The sequence below is a fragment of the Cucumis sativus genome, chromosome 4, assembly GCF_000004075.3.
Source record: "Cucumis sativus cultivar 9930 chromosome 4, Cucumber_9930_V3, whole genome shotgun sequence".
NCBI classification, from domain to species: Eukaryota; Viridiplantae; Streptophyta; class Magnoliopsida; order Cucurbitales; family Cucurbitaceae; genus Cucumis; species Cucumis sativus.
The window spans coordinates 10,458,286-10,483,634 of record NC_026658.2 but is presented as its reverse complement, the minus strand read 5'-3'; the positions used below and the strand labels follow the sequence as shown (position 1 = coordinate 10,483,634).

At 32.2% G+C, this 25,349-nt stretch overlaps 1 protein-coding gene across 1 annotated transcript; it reads right to left on the bottom strand.

Moving 5' to 3' along the window:
- Positions 1 to 7,543: 7,543 nt before the first annotated feature.
- LOC101215149 (AP-4 complex subunit epsilon) lies at positions 7,544 to 18,110 on the bottom strand. The gene is given in 12 exon segments (XM_031884049.1): positions 7,544 to 9,096; positions 9,639 to 9,782; positions 10,426 to 10,503; positions 14,265 to 14,381; positions 14,454 to 14,510; positions 15,411 to 15,542; positions 15,628 to 15,827; positions 16,286 to 16,394; positions 16,489 to 16,671; positions 16,673 to 16,705; positions 16,832 to 17,017; positions 17,138 to 18,110. Coding segments are annotated over 12 exon segments (2,928 nt in total). The 5' UTR covers positions 17,741 to 18,110; the 3' UTR covers positions 7,544 to 8,010.
- Positions 18,111 to 25,349: the final 7,239 nt, after the last annotated feature.

Here is a 25,349-nt window from a genome sequence, read left to right as displayed (position 1 = left end):
TTGTTTTCTTTTCTTACTTTCTTTTACTTCTTCTTCTGCCAGATAAGATAGAGGGAGACACTAAATTCTATTTTATTTGATACATAAATAAAAGGTCGGATCCACCCCTTTACACTTTAAACTATACCGAACCCGCTAAACATTCACATAGTAAATTTTTAATCTCCTCTTTTTAAATACGTGTAGTAAATTGATCCTAATGCATCTCCTCTTTTTAAATTAGGTTTATTTTTAATCTTTTAATTTTTTACAACACCTTGAATTAATTAAGTTTTCTTTTAAATAATATAATAAAACCCATAAATATTTACAATAATTTTGAAAATGGAAAAAAACCTAGAAGTTCACAATGTGAAATAACAAAATTACCACGCGACTAATCGGTCAATTGTTACATAATCGATCTAGGTACACGATCATTTAGATACTACTATTATACAATCATTTAGATCTATCACTTATCATTTATCTATCTCTATCTATCTAAAATAGATTACAGTTCGTGTTCGTTCAAAGTTTGGTACATGATCATGTAGTGAAAAAAGAAGATAAAAAAAAATGAGAGATGACGAAGAAGGAAGAAATTATGAAAAATAAAATGAATAAATCACAAGCAATAAGAAGTTGGGACACATAAAGAAAGAGAAGAGAGAAGTAATATGAAGAAGATGCACACGAATTATGAAAAAAAACAATATTTGTTGTCCTAGGAAATTAAAATTCGACAAGACAAATCTGAAATTTATGAAAAAATAATAGTGTGTTTATGGGTTTTCTTTTGTTACATGAGTCGTAAAGATTTTGTCGTTTTGATCTATATATCTAAATTAACCAATTATTTTATTTTAGTAAATTTGAAAAGTAATTTTAAAAAAGTTGTAGTTTTCTCTTTAAAATTATGTTTACAACTTACTTTTCTTCAACGCAAAAGGTTATGAATAATTTAAAATAATAAAGAAATTAGGGAAACTAGCATTGATGGCCTAAAATAAAAGGGGGAAAATTGTACTATTGGTCCCCATTTGGAGGTCCAAATGAGTAGTAGCCCACAATTCAAATTCTAATGAGCAATCATCTTTTGATAATGTCAATCACCTGCAAATTTACCAAAATACCTCCAAAACGCATACGAGTCCAATTCGCTTCAACAAATTTCTCGTTCTCGTCTGGCATTACTTGTTCTTGCCCAACATAATTTTGGTTGTTTAAAAATTTTGAGTTCAAGTAACCTCTGTCCACATTCGATCATTTGTTCCTCCCAAAGCCTACAAACTTTTTCTTATTCCTCTTGTTTCTTACTCGTGAATTTCCTCCTCAAACCAAATTACCTGCAACTTTCATTCTCCATAGTTTTATCCCATCCACAATTCTAGGTGGTCAACATCATTCATTCGTTTCCACAACTTTAGTTCAAGCTTTTGGTGAAAGTAACATTTTCATTCCTTTCCCACTTTACATTTCCAATTTCTAGTTGCATGTAAGATTTAGATTATAGTGCTCAATTAGGGTAGCAATTTGTGTCATTTTAAAGATTTTTCATTCGGTAAATTTTTTGATGGTTTATAAAATAAAAAAATCGCATTCTTGTTCTTGTTCTTGATCATATTGTGGTTGTGTAATCTTTCACATTTGTTTTCAGGTTCTAGTCAGGGTTTATATCTCTTTCTTGTTCTCGTTCTAGTTTTAGTTATACAAACTAAATCATATACAAACTTTAAGAATACAACTTCACCTAACAAAGCCTTTAAGAATAAGAAATCAAACTTGTCATTTTTCAGAAATGGAAAATGTCTACCCTTTGTTAGAATTCTAGATCCTAAAAGTGTGTCTTTATTGGATATGCAATCAATATTAAAGCTTATAAGTTCTATGACTTAGACCACATGATTATAGAATCAAATGACATTGACTTCTTTGAAGATAGATTTTCCTTCAAATCAAGAAATAGTGGGAGCTCGAGTTCCAATAGTCTAACTAGTGGGGACTCGAGTTCTAGTAGTCTACCTTAACTTATGGCAAGAAGCTATTAATGATGAAATAGATTCTCTAGAATCAAATAGAACCTAGCATTTAGTAGACCTACCCTTGATGGAACAATAAACAAGTACAAGGCCAAACTTATAGCTAAAGGTTTTATATTTAAAAAAAAAAAAAGTCTTTGTAAGTACAACTTAGAGGTGGAAGGATTTGAACCTGAGACCTCTTGTCCTCTGAAACATACAGATGTTGAGGTGAGCTCATTTTGGCAGCTAGTTAGCTAAAGGTTTTAGACAAAGAGAAAACATAAATTTTTTTTTATGTCTTATCCTCAATGACTAGAATCACTTCAATTAAAGTGTTAATTTCTATAGCAGTCATAATAATCTTTTAGTACATCAAATGGATGTAAAGTCCGCTTTCCTAAATAGTGAATTAGAAGAAGAGATTTATATGGAACACTTGAAGGTTTCATAGTTCATGGTAAAGAAAATAAAGTTTGTAAGTTAGATAAATCTCTCTATGGACTAAAACAAGCTCCTAATCAATGACAGAGAAATTTGGTAATCTTATCATCTTTAGAGGATTCAAAGTTAATGAAAGTGACAAATGCAACTAGTATAAGTATGAAAATAGCTTATGCACTATTATATGCTTATACGTAGATGGTATGTTAAACTTTGAATCAAACTTGTACGTTATAAATGATGTAAATTCAATATTGAGTGCAATTGTCATGAAAGACTTAGGAGAAGCTAATGTAATCTTACATATAAAAATCACCAGGTCTGAAAAGAAAATTTCTTTAAATCAATCTCACTATATAAAAAGTTAACCGCACTAAGCTCTAAGGAAATACTTATGAATTTGTTAACTTCCACCGTAGCTAACTTATTCGATATGATTTCTAAACAAGATTGATTAAAACAATACTTTGTGTGATGAACACATTTAAGCAAATTAGTCTAATATAGCACCCCTATATGTTTATATAGTGTAAAACCTCAAACTTAGCTCCAAGGCTCAAGAAGGAAGGAAAGACAAGACATTTTGAAATTTAGGTTAAAGTAAAATTAAAATGGAAAGGTTAAGGAAGGAATCTCTTAAACATATGTGACATTATATAAGAGTCGGTAGTTGTGGTGACAAAGTTTGTGTATCACCGTAGCCATAAGGAATGAAAATTAGGCTAAGTATGATTAAGCGGCCAAAAGTATTGTAATGAGTCAAGCAAGGCATTGTGAGCCAAGGTGAGATGGTGAGCTTAGGCATTTTGACTTATGCTAGGCGGCCAAAAGCTTGTGATAGACAAGCAAGCTAGGTGGCAAAGAGTGTCAAAATAACCTCCAAGAGCTTGGGGTAGGCGACCAAATACATATTACACAAGCAAGCTAAGTGTTTTGAAGTTGAGATAGACGACCAACCTTGTTCAACCAACCTCTAAGAAAATCATGTGACTAAGGCAAGCTATGTGGCCAAACCATGCCGTTAAGAGCATACGGCCATGAGTGGCAAGGATGGCTAGTCGAGAAGGGCAAAGCTAGGCATTTAGGGATGTCACGAACCTCTAAAGAGGTTAGCATGCAGCCAACGAACTCCCAGACAAGTTGGGCATGCAGTCATGACAAGGCATGTAAGGAGAGTGAGGTAGGCGGCAAGAACTGTCAAAAGAACCTCTTAAGGCAAATGGTTTGGCGGCCAATAATGTTAAAGGCGTTATGGACTAGAGGTAAAGTGGAGTACAAATGACGTAGCATGCAAGGAACCTAGGTTTTTTCAAGTAGGATGTGTAAAGTGATCAGCATGAGGTGAAAAGTGACAAGTAGGATGTGTAAAAGGCAAGGAGGAGGTGCCATCAAAGGAGCATGCAAGGACCCTTATATAAAGGAAACTTTGGGTGAATGGTGTTCACAATCCACTAGTGACATTTAGATAATTCCACTTGAAAAGTATCTTAAATTGAGTTTAGTATCAAGGATAGGGCTGCCAAATAGAGAAGACATGAGGAAGGGACGCGTTGAAAGGAAGAAGACCACAAAGGTTATTTTCAAAGGTAAACTGGATAGTGTTGAGTGTTTTTGAGCTACAAAACTTAATACTTGAATTTATTTTGTTAAAATTTTGAGGTGAGATATTTAAGATATTTCTAAACAAGTTTATAGAAAGAATTTTCTTGATTTGAGTTCTAAATCTTAAGTTATTAATCTCTAAAGTTAGTAAAGTTTCTGGAAGAAAATCAAATTTCTGAGCAAGGTCCAAGAGCGAAGTGTTAGAAAGACAAGGTAAGCTAAGCATGCAAAATGGGTGAGACAGGTTATATGATCCTTGAAGCATGTTAGAGACATGTCCAGTGCACAATCAAAGAACACGAGGCACACTTGAATTTAAATGTTTAGGGAACACTTGAATTTAAATGTTTAGGGACTAAATGAAGTATAAATACTCTATTTTCAAGACAAGTAGAATTTAGAAAAAAAAATTCAAGCCCAAGGAGAAAAATCTCTAGCTTGTGAGTGATTTGCATTTAAATGTTTTACTTAAATGCTTAAGATTTCTAAGTTGAATTTCAAGTTTACAAGCGATAGTTTGCAAGCAACTTGAATTTAAATGCTTTTCATTAAGTTATGTCAGTTCTATAACAAATTACCTCTAAATGTGCACATATGATTCCGAACTAACTATGTGAAAACTTTGTAAAGGGGTTTAAGACGATTACATCAGTGAAGGCACAAGTGCCTACGGAGAAAAGTTCAATTTATACCGACCTATGTTAAATTATGAATGTATAGCCAGGAGCTAGTATGCAGTAGCTTAAAGTAGCTAGGAATGATTAAGGAATTTCTGAAATGTTTATAAAGTATTACTACGTTAAGTTTACAATATTGATACAAGCTTCCCATTGAGCATGACTCTTTGGGAAGCATGTTTTAGAAAAGCATCACTCACTAAATGTTTTAGCTTATTTTTTCAAAATGTTTTCTCACTTTTCAAGTGATGATCATGTTTTCCTAAGCTAAGCTTATTGTAAATTAATTATGTTTGAGGTAGTGCATCATAACACAACCATATTGTGTTGTGGGTATTGAAAATCGATCAAGAACGATCGAGAATTAAGAAGAGAAATAGAGTGTATTTCAAGCTCTATCACCTAGATCAGAAATTAAAAGGAAAATTTCAAAAATAGCAAATTAAAACAAGAAAAATAACTATTAAATAATATCAAATATAAAAAATGAATTTTAAAATTAAATGTCATGAAAGATCAACGTATAGAATAATTATAAATTATTTATTATAAAAGGAAGTGAATACTGTTCGCACGAGATTTCCGGAGAAATTTAATTCGTGGACTTGAACTTGAGTTGATGTTGTACTTTTGTTGATTTGATGCGATGCGGTTCAATCTCAAGAATTTGATCCTCTGATTCTCTCTCAATTAGATGCTTCAGTTTGATTTTCGCGATGTTTTTGAAGTTGGAGCCTTGGAAGAAAGCTTGTATCTTTAAAGAGTCTTCTAGCTCTTTGAAGAATTCTCTCTGGATCTTCTAGAGTCAAAATTTTCCAATCCCTACAAATGGAATTCCTCTATTTATAGAGTTCACTGGTGGGCTTTATGAGTTTGAACCTGGTTGGTCCATGGACCAGACCCATGAGCTCAACCATATGGACTTAGGTTATATTTAGTCTTTGGCCTCAATTAAGCTTATTTTTTTGGGCTTAATTGAACTTAGTCCAAGTAAATAATATTTAATTGAACTAAAATGATTAACTTAATCCAACTATTAATATGAAAACATGTGTCATTATTAGAATGACCATTTTATTTATTTTTAACTCTTTAATTTGGAGCATATGTCCCAAATTTAATTATTTGTACTTTTCATTAACTTAATAAATGATGTGGCATTTTGTGATTGGTCTCAAAATTTCTTATTCAACAAATACAAAAATGAAAATTTTTAGCATTAAACTAATATAGCATGACAAGAATAGAAAGATCATAACATAATCATAACACAACAAAATGGAAAAGAGAGAAGAAGAAAAAAATAAAACTCTACCAATAGACTGAGGGAAAAAAATATTAGAAAAGTCGTATTAATTAAAGACCATAGAAAAACATTTTGAATGAACATACTTCGTTAGCTTTCGTTGAAATAAAGATATTGCATGTAAGAAAGAATTCAACATTCGCTGAATTCCTTTGAGCCACTAATCGGAGCAAAATTGAAATTCTCCCACTAGAGAAATTTTGGGCCTATGAAAATCCCAAATCTGAGATTTCAACCAAAATGCAAACTATAATATTTTAACCCTTAAAAGTTTTTTCTATTAAGATTGAATTGCAAATCTTTATTTTAGAAAACAAACATCCATGGATATACTTTTAAGTTCATAACAATTTTGTAACAACACATACAGAATTTTATAAAACTATAAGAATTAAATTCCAATTGTATATTCAATTACTATATTAAGCAAAATTTGCAACTACACCAAATAACTACTATAATAAAAATTTAAATACAACTTTAGGCTAATACTATATAGAAATTGTTTTATTTAAAATTGAATTGCATTTTTTTACCTACTTTTAGATTTTGAAATGTTCATATTATCCCTATGTCGTTACTTATGGTTCATTTTGCAGCTTATACTTTCAATTTAGATTAACTTTAGTCCGTACCAAAAATTTTAGATTAACGTTAGTTTTGGAATATTGATCGCTTCATTTTCTTTTTTTCTCTCTTTTTTCATTCTTAAGATATCAAAAGGGTTACTCTTCAAAGGTTCTAAGCTTACAAAAATAAACAGAACGAAAAATAAACATTACTAATAAAAATGTAGTATCCAAGATGATTTGGAGTTGAAATTAGAATGACCAAAATAATATATAAGCTGGCTGACTGAATTGATTCAAACAAATCACTCCTGAATAGAAAACAATGCCACATTGTTCTTCTAATCTTCGTTCTTTTTGCACTTAATCAAGGATTCAAGATCATATTTGAAAAACATATCTAAACTACTTCTTGTCTTTTTTTCTTGCTAGTCTTAATCTCATTGACCAACATCCTTAATACTAATCCATGGCAAGAGAACTCACAGATATTAAATTTTATTTTAGATAAGTAACTACTATGAACTAAACACTAACACATGCCTCCTCGGTCCCCCAACTCTGGTAGGCCTAACCATGAAAATTGTGAATCTCTAAAATTATAACATCTCAAATAGACAACTACAAGACTTGGCAAATTACATCCAATGTACACTGTGCACTAATAGAAAACTTAGATCAACCTAAACATAACTCAATTGATTAAAATATATAGTTCAAGCCCCTACCTTTTACTTGTAGTTAAACTCAACAAGAAATAAAGAAAGGGGAAAAAAGATCGAGGCCAAAGTTGACATAGCACAGAAGGGCCTCTCATGTTCCACAAAAACTTGAACTTATTATGCAAAAGAAAGACGGTGGGAGGAGAATAATGGGTAGTTGAAAAGAGACCTGTCCAATATAACTTCACTTACAAGAGGAGATAAAAGAATAGAGGATAGAAAATAAACGATAAAAGAAAAAACCTTCCCTTATTTTGCATTGTAATGAAATATATAACAGAATGTACTCTCACTCCTAGGGAGGGCAAAGAAAATAAAGAACAAAACAAAACAAACATCACAGCATTTTCTTGATTGCCTCTCCAGTTTTCCAAAACCCCAAGTATGCTCTGGAATCTTCTTTTTTTGTTTTCCCCCAAATTTGGAAATCCCAACAAGTTTTCTATTCGTACAAAAGCCCAATATTGTCTCTACTAGTACAAAAAGTAAACTAATCTGGGAATAAGTACATACCTGCACCGGAATTTCACAGCCTTCGAGGTTTTTAAGCAGTTCTTTCCAGGTGCATGTGTCGTTTCAAACGTGTCTCATTGGAATAATTGTAGTTTCTGATCCATGGAGAATCCTGCCAGAAGATGATAATGTGCACAAATCATAAATAAGTCTTGCTTGGGCATTCTTTGAGACTCCTTAGCCGAGTAAGTCTTTGAACAGGTTCGGATTCTGACTGGTGGGGTTCACACCCATCTGTCTAACAACTGCATCTTTCTCCAAAGATGCCTTCACGTTGGGACCCTTGCTGAATTGCACCAAATTTGAAACGATAGTTTCTCCCTGACTTGTCTTTGCAGCGACTTTCGATGTATCAGAAGTAAAATCCAAATCATCCTTATTGGAGGATAGGAGATCAACGAAGTTGCTTCCTTGTCCACTCAAGGTTGTCCCGTAAAATAAATCCATAAAATCTGGTTCTTTATTGGGTCCAACAGCTTTAGAATTCTCTGTCAACGAGACCTGGCTTTCATCAAGAAGCCCTTCCAACTGCATAAATGGATCAATAGATGGTGCACTACTGGTGATAGTTGGTTCGCCCAAGTCCAGAAGGTCAGGAGGAGGGACTTCTGCTGGTGCAACTGTCGTCTTAGCTGCATGAACCTTATTGGCACCATGGGGTGTCTTTGAAGTTTTATGGGCAGCAGAAGGTGCCCTTTTTTCGGGTTTGGATGAACCTCCAAATAAGGAAGCAGCAAGCTTTTGTTTCTCCAAAGAAATCTCAGGTTCTGGAGTCCTCGAGGTATAACTTGTGGGTTTCGAGCTTACAGTACTGGTGTTGTCTACTTGTGATACCCCATTTACTGCTTTCTGAGTAGGAGTAGAAGTCGACACAGATGAACCAGGAGAAGAAGAATACGTTGGCCTGCCCCACTTTTTCTGAACACCATCGAGTCGTAACTTAACTTGAGATGCCCCGTCATCTGATACAGATGGTTCTGAGGTAGACTGTTGTGTCTCCCTAGGATGATATGGTTCCGGAACAGGAACCAGTTCAGCTGAGATTGCAGGTGCAATGGGAGGGATACTCGTTGGCACTGGAGGCTTTGGAAGCTCATAAGCCTCAAACCTAAGGCTGTGTGACACAGTTTCACGTTGGTCGAGACTTTTGATGGCACTAATGTCATCCATCCTATTTCGTTGACTCTCGGGAATATAAGGCTGTGCACCATTTTCTAGCGACTGTTGCACATAACTATTGAGGAATGAAAGATCCTTATCAATCTGCAAAAAAAGAATTGAAATGTGTCACTACAACAACGCCATAGTATCAAATTTGAAGAATATTAGAGATTAAAGATTGATTTGGGAAGCCATTTTCAAAATTATTTTCAAGTGAAACTTTTCATATAAATGCTTTTTGAAGAAAATTAATGAAATATTTCAGTTAGAAGTATAGTAAATAATTTTTATTTGTTTTTAGAAAATTCAAACTACTTTCAGTATAAAAATATAAAACGCTTCTAGTCCTCCCAAAGCACTTTATTTGTATGTCAAACACACTCAAGTCTACATTTCAATTCATTGTGAGGTAAGAAACAGAAATCAGGTAGAAAAAGAATAGCAAATGTACATTAAAATGGGAAGTTGGCCTAAGAATATCATTATTTTTAGAGAAGCCCAAGAATATCATTTAGAAATTGAGCAGGCAAAACAAACAAAAATAGACAAATGCAAAACCAGTTTAACTTCCAAGATGACATGAATTGACATTTCTTTTATAACCAGTAGAGAGAAAAAAATAGTATTGCAAAGAAAAATGTCACCTCAATATCTTCACAGCTTGCATCAGCTGGCATTATATTCCCAACAGCTTGAGCATCTAAACCTATGGTGGCCTGCAATTCATACGCACGTTGCTGCAAATCTGTTGAGTGGGATGCTGATAGTTCTTCGATCAAAGATGTCAACTGCAGCAGAAGAAGAAACAGTTTGAAATACATCAATTCATAGTGCATACTTTTTTTTGTGTATCCGTGAGTGTCTGAGCCAAACTTACGCACACCTCGACTAATCTCACGGGACAACCCGTCTGACACTACAACATTTGGATGTCAAGGAAACTCGTAGGAAGTTAATTCCTAAGTAGGTGACCACCATGGATCATGACCTCTTAGTTATTGAAACTATGTCTCCCTTTTACAACTAGGCCAACTCATAATGGTTGTCATAGTGCATACTTAAACTTCTTTGTTTTTTTTTTTTTTTTTGGGGGGGGAGGGGGAGTGAGATTTTGGCAGTGTTGTTGAGGAGATAAACAACAATCAAAATGAAAAAGAAAAAGAAGAGGGATGAAACGCATTAAAAATGGGATGAACACCCAATGGAAATACTAGAGAGGGACACACATCAGATGCTCAAGATTTGAATTTAAAAGAAAAAAGAAACTGGGAAATGGAAAGGGAAAAGCAACGAATTTCTTGGTCAGTAAACAAATTAACCCTTCCATGTTCCACAAACTGAATCAACAACCAGCTGAAGTTGTAATTCTTCCAAGGACAAGATCCTTTTCAGAGAAATAAAAAACAGCAAATATAAAAGTCTTAAATTTACCTCAGGTAGTATATCCACTGTTCTTCCGGACATCTTCTCAAATGCATATACTTTCATGAGAGCTGTTACCGCATAAGCCTTCAAAAAGAACCACAACATCAGTCAAGAGTCAGCGATATACATTAACTCTTAAAAATCATGGCAAAGCTCAATATTCCAAGCTCAATATGGGAATAACTGCTTAACCTTCAAACAAGTAACATGCGTAACGATATAGAACACTCAACATCTTCCATTTCACAAAGATACTGTTTACAAATTACACAAGTGGTGATGATAGTCTATAGGCTACAGCTACAGTAATCTCTTTGTCCATGCAAGAAAATAATATAACCTGCTCTTGTTCTTCTAAGTTTTCAGGAAGATAAGAAATGTTCTTATCAAAGAGGAAAGATAAGAACTGCATTCCTTCCGTAAACTTATAGCACAACTTATTGGCATTCCAAGAACATTCTTGTCTGAGAACGGCACTCAACTTATAACCAATTTAGATAACAAAAACAATTGCAATGGGGCTACAGCTGCTAGCTTTACCATAACTGTTTGTACTCCAAAGTCCCAAGTAGATAATATCAATACCTATGGTTCAATCATCTAGACTAAATTCCAATCAACAAAATGGCGAGAAACAGAGAAGATCAAAGATGCAAAAAATTTAAACTGGTGGTCTGTCCGTTGTACATCTAGCTATTGTTTGTGTAATTTCAGCGCAATTTAAAATTTACTTTCAACTAATGATGTTGGCTACAACAGTTTTTTTTTCCTGTTCTTTTTTTGTCATCCTGGTGTAAACTACCATAAATAAAATATTTTTCTCTCACATTTATGGGAAAATTTTAATACAAGAGTTAGCTACCATGTAACTAACTAAAGCAGTCTTTAACTAAAACAGAATAACAAGCAATCTAACAGCCTGACTTTAGCTAAACAACTAACTAAACCTTTATTAACAGTTCACATTACATCATAATCCACCCCCTAGCTTCAGACTCGACCCCGAGTTGGGTCAGCAAGTTTAAATTCATCAGGAGCACAGTATTTCTTCAAGCCAGCGACCTTAAAGACAGGGCTGATATTGATTTCTTCTGGTAGCTCTAACTTGTAAGCATTAGGTTCATATTTAGCTAGCACTTTGCAAGAACCAATCTGCCTGTCTTTTAATTTGCCACAAGTTCCAGCTGGGAATCGTTTCTTTCTCAAATGTGCCATCACAAGATCTCCAACTTGGAAATGAGCTTCTCCTCCTTTTATCCTTCTCTTCTTTGTAAGATGTGTTTTTTATTAGGTGATCAAGAACTTCTTTATGAAGCTTCTGAAAATGTTCAATCATTTCTTCTGCTTCATTTTGTAAGTCTACTCAAATATGGAGGTTAGTTAAGTCAAAAGTAAGTCTAGGGGCTTTAGTATAGACAACATCAAAGAGGCATTTGCCAGTTGTTCTGTTCTTCATATTATTGAAGGCAAACTCAGCTTAGGCAAGGTCCATATACCACTGTTTTGGGTGAGTTCCACTCAAGAATCAAACTAAATTTCCCAAAGATTGGTTAGTAACCTCTGTTTGGCCATCTCTTTGGGGGTGTGCAGTAGTGCTAAACTTTAGAGCAAACTTTTTCCAAAGTGTTATCCAAAAATGGCTTAGGAATTTAACATCCCTATCAGATACAATTGTTTTTGGAATTCCATGAAGTCTTACTACTTCTCTAAAGAAAAGATTAGCAACATAAACAACTCGATTGTCTTCTTACAGGCTAGGAAATGGGCCATCTTGCTGAATCTGTCCACAACAACCAACATGGCATTGAAAACTCTTTGTGCTTTGGGCGAACCGACAACGAAATCTATTGATAGATCTTCCCAAATATTCATAGGAATCGGTAGGGGTGAATATAGGCCAGCATTAGTTGATGATCCCTTAGCTCTTTGACAAACTGCACATCTCTTCACAAAAATTATTGGTACCCCTCATGTGCCAAAAAAACCTTGGGCTAATGATGTGGAAGGTTTATCTTGAACAAAATGGCATGCTAAACCTCCAGCATGTGTTTCTTTGACAAGGCTTCTCTTAGAGATGTATGGGGGATATAAAGCTGGTCTCCTTTAAAAGGAACCCTTCGATAATGTGAAAGTTTTCTTCATGGATGTGATTAGAGCAGTTGTACCATATTTTCCCAAAATCTTCATCATTTTCATACAACTTTGGGAGATGATTGAATGCTATTATTGTGCGAGAGGATGGTTAATAAGGTTCCCTTTCTACTCAAAGCATCTGCAACCTTATTCTCTTTACTGGCTTGGTGCTTAATAGAAAAATCAAAACGTTGGATATAGGATATCCAACGGAGCATGTATTCTGTTGCTATCCTTTTGGGCTTGCAAGAACTTCAAGGAGAAGTGGTCTATGAGAAGGATAAACTCTTTGGACAAGAGATAGTGCTCCCATTGCTTCAAAGTCCTTACAAGAGCATATAATTCTTGCTCGTAGGTGCTCCAAGACTGCCTAAAGATGCTCAATTTGTCACTAGAAAATTCCACTGGATGTCCTCCTTGAGATAATACTGCTCCAATTCTAGCTCCATAAGCATCTACGACCACTTCAAAAGGCTTATTAAATTCAGGTAGCTTTAAGATCGGTTGACTGCTAAGCTTCAGCTTAATTATTTCAAAACTGTTTTGTTGATTTTTTACGAATCCTCCTTTCTTTAGGCAATCTGTTGTGGGGGTTGTGATAGAGCTAAAGTTTTTAATGAACTTTCTGTAGAATGATGTCAATCCCATGAAAGATTGAACTTCTTTGGTTGAACTTGCCACTTGGAGTTGGCCAATTTGTACTAGCTTCTACTTTTGCTTCATCCATTCTTATTTGATTATTAATAATGATGAAGCCTAGGAATGAAATCCTTTCCGTGCAGGAGGTACACTTCTTCATGTTGATTTACAGATCATTCTCCCTTAAAGCTTCAAAGACTAGCTTTAGGTATTGATAATGATCTTCTTCAGCTTTGCTATACACCAAAATATCATCAAAATAGACAACAACAAATTTATTTAAGAAAGAGTGGAGTACTCAGTGCATTAGGCGCATAAAAGTGCTTGGAGCATTTGAGGGGCCAAAAGGCATTACAAGCCATTCAAATAATTCCTCATTTGTTTTAAAAGCAGTATTCCACTCATCTCCTGCCTTATGCGAATATGGTGGTAACCACTTTTCAAATCCACCTTTGAAAAGATAAGAGCACCTCCCAATTGATCCAACAAGTCATTTATTCTGTTGATGGCTCTGTTGTCAAGACAAATCGTCCAACTGTCATCTTTCGTTGGTTTGCACGCTGGACAACCGTAGGTCCGGAGACCTTTTCGTGCTCTGATACCAATTTGGAGTAAACTACCAAAGGGTTTTTTTTTTGTATGAATGAATTATGCCTCTCGCAAATAGGGAAAGGCTTTATTTATAGGAAAATTTTTATACAAGAGTTAGTTACCATGTACCTAACTAAAACAGTCTTTAACTAAAACAAAATAACAAGCAATCTAACAGTCTGCCTTTAGCTAAACAACTAACTAAACCTTTATTAATAGTTTACATTACATCACATCCATATTTCCAAAGTGTCCATATAAAAGATTAATTGCGTTTGTTATAAGTTCGAAGTCACTGAAATTAAACATTGCAGTATTTTATTATGAACAAGAAATTGAAAAAAATTAATAATAAAGTAAAGCCCACCCCATTATATATACATGTCTAGAAGAAGAAAATCAAACGACGCAATATGGTTACAATGAACAGGAAGGTACTTAACCTCCCTATACCGCCAAGGTCTTTGAGATTATAGTCATACCTTGACACTTTCATCGTTTGAATATGCTTCAGCTACATCACAGAGTTTTCCAGCAATATATGGAGCAGAGTACTTTCCATCAGCAGTCCCATACTCCCCAAGAACCCAACAGATGACCTGAAATCAGAACTCAAGGTATTAAAAGAGGGTTTTAGTTTTGCAGTTTTTATATCCAAAATTGAACTGTACCTGCAGAAATGCAGATGGAAGCTTTGGGTTCCCAATAATTCGCAAATACGACTCCACCTATGCATAGTAAATAGTTTAATTTAGTAAGGAAATTATTGAAGACAATGACGAAATTTAAAGAAAGAATTGATTGACATTCAATCCCAGAATTACAATCCTTGTGGTTTCACTTATGGTCATGACATTCCAGATAAAAGGGAAATGAAGGTAATGCATAATAGTTTTCTTTATATGTGTGTGAGGAGAGCAAAAGTGTCCTGCCAGCTTAGTGCACCTAAGCTTTACGAGACAACCCTTGAACCTACTACATGTGATTGTCAAAGTAACAAATAAAATCTTAAATCCTGGGTAGGTGGCCACATGACTTGTACCCATTTACTCTAATATCCATTACTATTTCCGTTGGCCCTAATTGGCACTAGGCCCACCCATTGTATAATACATAATTACACCATTTTATATACACTTTAAAAACAAGTAAAATTGTTCATGGGAAACAAAAACAAGGTTACATTATAAGTTTAGACATAGACAAATGATTTCCTCTAAACCCTAGTACATAGTGTATATCAAAACCAATCACAAAAAAAATCAACAAAGAGATAACACATCTAAACAAAAAAAAAAAGAAAAAAGAGTGTTCATCAACAAAGAAACTTTTTGAATCGTAAGGGCTCCTAAAGTGATGCTGGGAGGTGCAAAACATTCGTTTTAAGTTTGTAACTTAAAACACAAATAATAAAGTCACATATTTTTAAAAGCATGTGTTGAGGCACAACAACATGAAAAGATTTCCAACAGGCATCCACTGAATTTTTCAAAAGATTACAAGTATAGTGAAGTACACAGCCACCACATGATATGCAAAAGTCATACATGATACTGTTACATCGCGCCTGACTGCCTTTGGTAAAATTCTAGCAAACAAAATAACAGAGTGCTAATTAAGTCACATACAGCAGATGATCTCAGCTCGCTATCCACTGTATCACCGTCTTCTCTGAATCCTTCAGCGATCAACCGCATCAAATCATGTGCAACTTTAATATTCACCAAATCTCCAGCGTGTTCAAAAACTTTATTAATGGTCTGAAGAGGATTAAGGAATCTGACTGATACTCAAACAGCAATAATAATTACTCAACAAACAGAAAAGAATGTAAGGTTGAAATACCTGAATGAACCAATGGTTATTAGGTGCAAATTCCTCTGCAAGTTTAACACATCTTGATGCTATATATGTCTTATAGTGATGGTCAGTAATGCTAATCATATATTCAATCATGCGATCGACAATCACTTCCACATTGGTGGACTTGGTCATTGTATACAATAGTTCAAATGTTTTTCTCTTTAAAGTATCGTCTGGATCCTGAAAAACAAACACCAAAACTTGGATCAAATATAATTCATGGTAGCACTCATACGCATACAAATCAACCTTGAATATAGAGCTGTACCATTCCAATTTTATCAGATGTTCCTGAAGGGAACTTGAATATAGAGTTGTAGATAACATATTTGTAATTTAAATCAGTTAAATTGTAATCTGTATATCATTCTAAACAATACCTAAGAAAGAAACCATCACATATATAAGTAGATCGTTAGTTGTGGGAGACAATGACAATCATGCTTGGTCCACTCACAACTTGCACCTTTAAGTTTAAGGATAAAAATAAATTGGAATGCAGCTTAATCCATTAAAGTACACCGAAACCAAAAGAAAAAGAAAGACGCAAGGGCCTATCTGCCTACATGAAGATGGCATTTTTATCACTGGCTAGCCACCAGGCAGAGAAGACAATATCACTCAACTCACCTCACATCAACTATACAATCAATCACAGCTAGCTGGTGTTGTTCAGCAATATCTGGACTTAGCTTTATAAGGCGACCGAGTGCATCAATGCCCATATATTTTAGATTATGACTATCACTCTGGTCACAAAATTGTGTCAAGTAAATATAGGTCAAAGCCAAAGTTGATTAATGCCAACAACAGAGCAGATAATCACAGGTAGTATAACCAAACCTTCAAAAATCTAGAGATTACATCAGCAGCAGCTTCCAGCAATTTAGGATTTGGGTAAATAGAAGAGACGCAACATATACTTTGGTAAAGTACAGCATTTCCTATATTACTCAAAGGATCACACTTTTTAAATATATCCCCAACAACAGTATACATGTGTTCACTTGCTTGCTTGTCGCCAGCCACCCAGCAGTGCAAGAATTTTCAATAGTTTGATCTGTACAATTAAATTAACTTCAATTGAAAGGGGAAAAAAAGGTCATTGCAGAAGGCAAATTAGCAGCTAAGTAACCTTATCAAGCAGAACGCACAGGGAAACCTAATGTTGAAGACATTATCAGACCTGTATGAACGGAGCCGGCATCTGATGGTAGTCATAACTCTTTGGCAATCTGCGCTCAGCTACTTGTTTAAGAATGCTTACAAAGCTGACAACTAAATCTTTGAAGGAATTTACATCCGAGGTAATGAGATCAAAAAGAGGGCAAAGGGTGGCTCCCATGACTCCAGGATCGTTGTCACACAGCCTCTGCAACCAACAATTGACAATGATTAAAACAAAAAAGAACAGACTTCCCACGTCACAGAAGAGCAGTGAAAAAAAAAACAGTTAAAAACCAACAACCATGTATTGAATTTTGAACCCCACCTTACGGAAATTGGAGAGAAGATGTGAAATGGATGAGGGCGATTTCTGATGGAAGCGATGTAGAGCCATGATAGCCTTCTTTCTAACGGCCTCCTTTGAGTGTCCCAACAGCTCGACGACCTGCGGTAACACTGCCGGTATAGTCTCCTCATTAATAAGCCTACACACCGCATTGAGAGCCGCACAGACGATGAGATAATTGTCAGACTTGAGGTCTTTCTGGATGGTATTAACAATGAGGATTATGAGGTCGTGGTCCTCGTTAAGAAAGAGGGTGACAGCCAAATAACCAGTTCGCTTCAGCAGGAGATTATCATCATGAGTCATTTTGACAGCATGAATGTAGCCGAATGAGGCATCGTGACCAAGCATCTCAACATACACAAGACGAATAATGTACTCCTTCATCTTGCGCTTGGGAATGTCAGGATCGGTGAGACGGCGTTTCAAAGTTTCCATCTCATGGATGATAATTCGCTCCTCTTCAGCCTTGGATCTGGCTTCACCGATCGATTTAATCAGATCCAGAAACTCCTTCGACTGCCCAAACCCTCCTTGAGACCCCATGGCTAGCTCTCTGCCGATCGTCTTCAATTGCTCCATCTTCAAACTTCCTAATTCTAATCAACAAACAACGTTTGACAGAAATCCACCGAAATGAACATAAAATTTCTAGGGTTTATGATCCAGAGAAATCTGAAGAAAACTAAAACATGTCAATGCTTCTGAAACAAAGGAGCAGTTGAATCTGAAATTGGAAATATGGGTAGGAATGAAAAGAGGAAATCGCCGGCGGGCGGTGGTGGATGTCGGAGAAGTAAGGGAGGTGGTTGTTCGGAGGTCTGATTTCTTCTACCTGAATTCGTCTTCTTCGTCGGTTGCGTGTGTTTTTCGTCAATTGAGATCGAAATTTTTCACATCCTTCTCTTACGAACAAATTGATTTTCTTTAATGTTTAAGAAAAACAAAAGCTTATGGATTTATAAATTAAAAACATAAATATGTATAATAAGTAACAATTGCACCCTAATCATTCCAATGGAAAACTTTTTAGTCTTTTTTATGTTCTATTTCTTTATAATTTCTCTATTCTAAAATTTTTTTTAATATCAATTTATAACTCACCTCTTAACTAATTGTTTCTTTGTTTTAGTTTTTATTGATGCACCCATACTGAAAATATGTCTAACTTTTACTAACCTCAACTTTACATGAAAAATTAATGCATAAACTATGGTAAAAATATAATATGGTCAATAATCATAGATTAATTTATTTTTTAATGTTTAGAAATTTAATTCGTACAACTTAAGGTTTAAAATTGGTACACTTCCAAAATATCAAACGTTTTAACTTATACATTTACTCGTTTGTGGTTTTAAATTTTCAATTGACGATTTCTCTTATTCTTCAATCAACATGAAATTTATATGGACTATTGTAGTCATTTTCTTCAACCACATATATGAAATTGTTTTCTCCCAGATACCAACTTTGAAAACATCATTTTTTTTTTTTAATCTTTTTGTATTTTAAATTTTAAACTATAAAATGTACAACCATTTAATAAGTATAAAATGGTTAACAAATATAATATTTTTGGAAAAGAAAAAACAAAGTTCCTATAAATATTTTCAAAACATACCAAAAGTTTTATTATCTATTGGTGAAGGTATAAACGATTGGGGTCTTATGATATAAGATAATTCTTCAATAAATTAGAAGACTCATCGATCTCTTACCGTTTAACAATCCTACAAGTTAAACATTCATATTCAACATAAGAAGAAAAAAATAAAGCACGATAGATTGAACAACACCCACGTAACTTGTCACAAACACAAAGTCAACCTCTACCGAAAATGTTTCTTCTTAAACCTCACGTGATCAAGATTCATTTCATCTTAGTTTTGATGGTCTAAAAGAAATTGAGACAAAAAAGTTACTAAAGGGTCACAATTTTAATTATTGGATAAAGTTGTATAAACAATCAAATCATGATAAATTAGTGTTTTGTTATATTTAATTTTTAGGTTGAACTTGACTTAAAAAAATTAGTATTTTAATAAACAACTATTTGGACACTTTTAGATACGCATATTAATGTTTGTGTTTGGACATTGTGAAGAGCATTTTGTTTGAATACAAACTGGCATATATAATCTGTTATTAAACAGGTGTTTGATTGAATAAACAATAATTAAGAAGCAATTGGTTATTAATTATGATAACAATATACTGAATAAATGTGAATTTACTTTATGACTACATTAATTATTGTTCCCTCGATCAAACGGCTATTTAATTATAGTTTTTATGGGAAAGATTAGTAAATCAAATACATATAATTAACTTATCCATCTATATCTATATCTATACTCTCTCTCCCGTATATATAAAAGTTTGGTTGAGGGATTTTTTTTATATATATATATTTGTTTTAGAAGTAGCTTATCTATTTTTTCTATCATATTTTAATTAGAGAAATTACATTAGATGTTAAAAAAATTAGGAAAAATAGTTTATAATATATTTTTTTTCATATTACAATTTTGGCAAATATTACGATAATCATACAGCAATCTAATGGTAATCTGCTTTTAAATTTGTTATTTTTGCAATTTTGAAAACGTAGATGACATGGACTCTATTATTATAAATGTTTTTGCTATTTTTGCAAACTCTCCTTTTACTCATGCTAAATGAAGAAGAAATGAGATTAATTTATGAATTAATTAGGCTAACTGTAACTTATGAATAACTAATAACTCAACTAAATCCAAAGTTTTTCAAACTTCTAATAGCTAAGAAAGCCAAAATTCTAAAATGCAAATAATGAATAATTTACTTACCTTATTAGCTAATTGTAACTAATGAACAATTTTTTAGTCAATGAAATCAAAAAGTCAATATTCTAAATGAAAAGAATTAATAATACATTTAAGTATTAATTCTTACACGAAATACAAAATACAATGAATGAATCTCTAGGAGCGTTTGGAACGTAGATTCGAAATAAAATGTGTGGAAATTAAATGTATGTGAGTTTATTTGATGGGATTTTGATGTCTGGATGTTACAGATGTCTATGTTTGGGGCGTAGAAATTGGAAATCTAGATTTTTTCATGCGGTGCTGATTTTGAATTTTGTGGGTTTAGTTATTTTATTAATTGTACAACCTAAATTTATTTTGTATCAAAATTTTAATTGTTTTTTTTTAATATCTTGTACCTCTAATTCATTTTTTTTTACTATGTTGATTTTAATGAAAATAATGTAAAAACGAGAATTTTTAATATTTGACAACAATAATTTTTATTACAGTTGCATTAACATGAATGGTCTAAGTATGAATATTACAAATCATTCACAAAAATATAACAAATCATGTAAACGGATGGAATTCACGAAAGTTATAGTTAAACAACAATAACAATGGCCTAGTAAGTTTCAAAATAAGCATAACTAAAAGGGTTATACAAAAGCGAAAGTCAAGTAGAGTTACATTTAGCCATAGTTATGGTTCTTTTTGTCACGCATGCAATGTATTTTAAAACACCTTTATCAAAACAGATCTAAATAAAAATGAGTTTAAGTGGGTGTTTGGCCTATGAGCTTGGAATTAGGGGGTTTGGCATTCGAAGTCAAACCCATGTTTATCCACTTGGAATAAAATTCCTAGGATTAAGATTCGGTTTACAATATATTTTTTTTAATTATTGAATGTCATATTTTTTAGAAATTTTTTCACTTCAACATCTTATCAATAATCATTGGCAACAATTGTTAGCCAACTTCACGATCAATCACATTGATCGATCGACGGTCACAACAACCGATAATTTTAACTATCGACTCTAGATCCTGATCGTCGGCTTCGGATCGTCTTGAACGTTGATTATCAATCGTCTTGATCAATCTTGATTGCTTGTGACCTACAACTTTGGACGTTACTATCGTGGAGTGAACATCTTGATCGAATCGCCCTTATTTTTAATAGAAAAATGCAGCATTCCAATCAATCGTTAATTGTTAATTATCGATCTCGTGTCTATTAACAAGCGATCATAGTGATGGTCAATGATCAATAGCCATAACCATTGGTGACTGATTGGTATGATGGTCGACGGCCAACCAATAGTCTTTAAATTGATGACCGTTGATCTTCACCATTGATCAATGAGGGTCTTCATCAAGGCTTCTTACACTCTTTCCCATGGGAATAAATAGTAAACACTATTCAAGCTCATAAATTACATTTTTTTCTAATTCAATCTAGAAAATTCATCAACCAAAACTCCAAACATCATCCTAGCGACTATTTTTGGTTGATCACTAGGTATCATTTCTAACAAACTGCTTCAAACCTTGAAAAATTAATAAAAATGAATATTTTTTAAACTTTTTTTTATATGAGTCGTTCCATATGCCTTTGATTTAATCGCAATAATATGTTATAAAATACACATTTTTCATTCTTTTATTTTATTTTCTTCTGTAGTTTTTTTATAACTATTATTATTAGATCATTTTTTTAATTATCGTTTTTCTATTATATATTTAAAATAAAATTTTTTCTTCATTTTAGGATATTTTGTTTATTTTGTTATATTTTTTCAAGGTGAAAATTGATGACATATATATTGTGATCTCGAGTAAAATCAAATATTAATATATTGATAATATAGTAGAAATTGTAATTATATATATCATGTAGCATCATTTATTTTTAGTTTAATAACATTTTTTAGTCGATTTAATTAGAAGACTTAAGGGTTGTTCGGTTGGTTTTTTTTGCCCTTAATCTCAAATTAATTTAATTAATTAATTAATTAATTAATGTTTTGATGATAACAAATTTGGTTTTTTTTATTTACTATTTTGAATAGTCCATAACGTAGAGCTTGGAACAATGATTCTAATGTCTCTTGAATCACCCAAATCGAAGTTTAAACGAAGAAAATATCACTAAAAGAAGCTTAACGAAAAAATATCTGAGATGGTGACGTGACGGCCAAGTATTCCATTTGAGCCAAGTAGAGAACGCCACTTTGAGCAATGAAGGAGTAACAAATGTGACCTTTTGTTTTGTTTTATTGACTTTTATAAAGAAAATGACTTTAATATTATTATTTATGTTGTGTCTAACGGCTAATTGAGTTTAAATCTCAACCATCAATTTTTCTTTTTACCAAAATGATTTTGAATTTATCTTTTCCCCTTTTTAAATACTTTATTTTCCCCAAAATTTCAAAAACGTCATTAAACTTTGTCATCCTCAAAAAGTGAAAAAGCCAACATTGTTATTTTCTCTGAAACTTCCAATTTTTATTGTTTTCATCTTATTCCTGAGAGAATTCTTATTGTATTGTGATGATTAAATTTGTGAGCTTCAAGTTGTATACTCACTCTTTTACAGAGTTTTATTTTGTGTGATTTAAAACTTCAACATATTGTAACGGTTGGATTCTAACCCGTGGAAATGATCGAGTTTGCTCTTGAACCCGAAAAAGAAGCAAAAATCGATTCGATCAAAATCCGTGAAAATAGTAAAAAATAAGATCTTCAATCAAAATCCTAAGAGGTGCTTGGAAAAGTGGAGGTAGGTTGAGTTTAACCCAACCACTATAAAATTAGGGTATCTTATTCTTTGAGTCTTTTCTAATTATTTTTGCATTTAATTTTAGTTACATATTTTGGTTGGTTAAGTTTGATTGCATACCCCATTCATATCTTTTTACCGATCTTGTTTTTTAACAAATTTTATAAAGATTATTTATTTAATTTAAAAATTATATAATTAGTTGAATTTACTTTTTATTTCTTAGAAATTTTAGGGTCTTTAACTAAGATAGCCTAAATTGTTATATGATATTACATAATAGACCTAAATTTTTAATAAATTTCACAAATGTTCTAAATTGGCCTATATATTACATAAATGTAGGGCACAAATTACATATATATATTCATTCCTAATATTAAACGTGGGTTACGATTTAGGAAAGAAATCAACCACGATTTAAACTTTCCTTCTTAATTTGAACACCACTTTCCTTCTTCGAACACCGTTGTATACTCATTCCATTCAAATCGCATAAGCCACCATTTATACTAAGAAATTATAGAGATTTTGGCGGTGAAAAAGAAAAAGTTCGATGACCGACAAAGACAGTATTTTTCAACAGAAGTATATTGAGTATATTTTAGATACTCCATTAATTGATGTAGTATATATATAATAAAACATCATACTGGAAAATTAAACAACGATTATAATAGAAAGTTAGATGTGGTATATATGTAATAGATGGAATATATAACCTATTATATTTTGCGGGAATATTAAAAACTTAGTATAATTATAAATAATATGTGGTATATATTTAATAAATCATGTCAAAAAACAATGATACCTTACAGGTATATAATTAATTAATGTTGTATATACAGTATGATAATGAAAATTTATAATAGAGAAGTGACATAAAACATACTGTAAAATATGTGCATGTATGTGTTCTTGAAATATATGAAATGTAGAATAATTAAAATAATTGAAAATTCCTACTAACCGGAAGTCTACCGAGAAGAAAAGGAATAAAGAAAAGTAAGGTTAATGAAAAGGATGTTGAAGGATAAAGAAGAATGTGAAGAAAATTAGATGTTTGTTTATTAATCAAAGGTAAACGTAACGAAAATGAACGGTTGCTGACGACGAAACCAATGGTTATGGAAATAAAAGGTAAACGACGACAATTGGAAATTGGATGAAGTTTGGTGATGAAGATGAAACAATTCCCACGGTTGTGATAAATTAATTCTAATAAATTACCATATTTGATTATATTTTGTATTATACTTCATTACAAAATATAGTCAAATAATTTTCATAATAATAACACACAATAATATAAGAAATTAATTACTAGGACAATAAATTGAAAATATTTTTAATAGGGAAATAATTTAAAATTACTTATAAATATAATATATAATATAAGATTATTGTTGTCCACATTTTATACGAAATTCTATTTTAGAAAATAATTTCAAATTTAGGACTTTCGTAAAAAATCCTAGTAAATTTAGGTTGTTTGTTTAAGTCTTTCAAAATTTTAATTAAACTCTATTCACTCCCTCTAGGGTTGCATACCGATCCAACATGTCCCCTTACTTTGGCATTAATGTCAAACCCATGTGTAAATTCATGGACTTAACAAATGAAGTAAATTGAAGGTTTTTTTCTTTTATTTTTATTTTTTAATTTTAGTTCTCAAATCTAAACTATTATTTTTACTTCCACTTTAATATATTTTCTAAAATTATTATTATAATATGTGGATGAAAAGCTAAATAAATTAAAAATTGAAATAATTTGAATTGACCTGCCTAAAAAAGATTAAAATTTTGTTTATAATTTTATATATTAAATAAGATTTTTAGTCAAAGTAGTTAATGAAATTTTTTATTGCCTCGAGCGAATAAATATAATTTTTTTTATATGTGTAAAAGAAAAATAAAACAAATAAATCTTTTGATTACTGAATTAAAAAAATGAAAAATTGTACGTTTTAGTTCACGGATAAAAATAAATGAACACATTAAAACTTATTTTCATCTTTGTTTTATCATTTTTTGTATGAGAAAAATATGAATCCTCTTTTCACCTAGCGAAACTATAAGAAAATAAGTTGCAAAAGCTTAAAATTTTGAATATATTTGACACATGAATAAATTTTAAAACACACAATTATACATAATTTTAAAATCTAATAGAATATGTTATAACTAGCGTACAAAATTTAAGATTTAAATTTGCATTTTATATTTTTTTGTTTATGTCGCTTTATCTTGAAGACTTAAAGGGTGTTTGGGGGAGGGAAATGAAAATGAAATGACTTTTAAGGAAACAAAGATTAAAGAAGAAATTATTAAATTTGTTACGACCTAATCCTTGTCTTTACTCCTTTTAATCATTCTCTTTCTTCAATGAATACAATCACATCAAACTTTTCTATTTTTTCTAAAATCTAAATATATTTTTCTTAATAATTATATTTTAACAAATATATCTTTTAACTTTTCTATAACAATTATATATATATATATATATATATATATCCACATATACATATAATTATCAAATTTCTAACAAAATTTCACTATTTAATTTAATTAAATAAACATAAAAAATATTTAATTAAATTC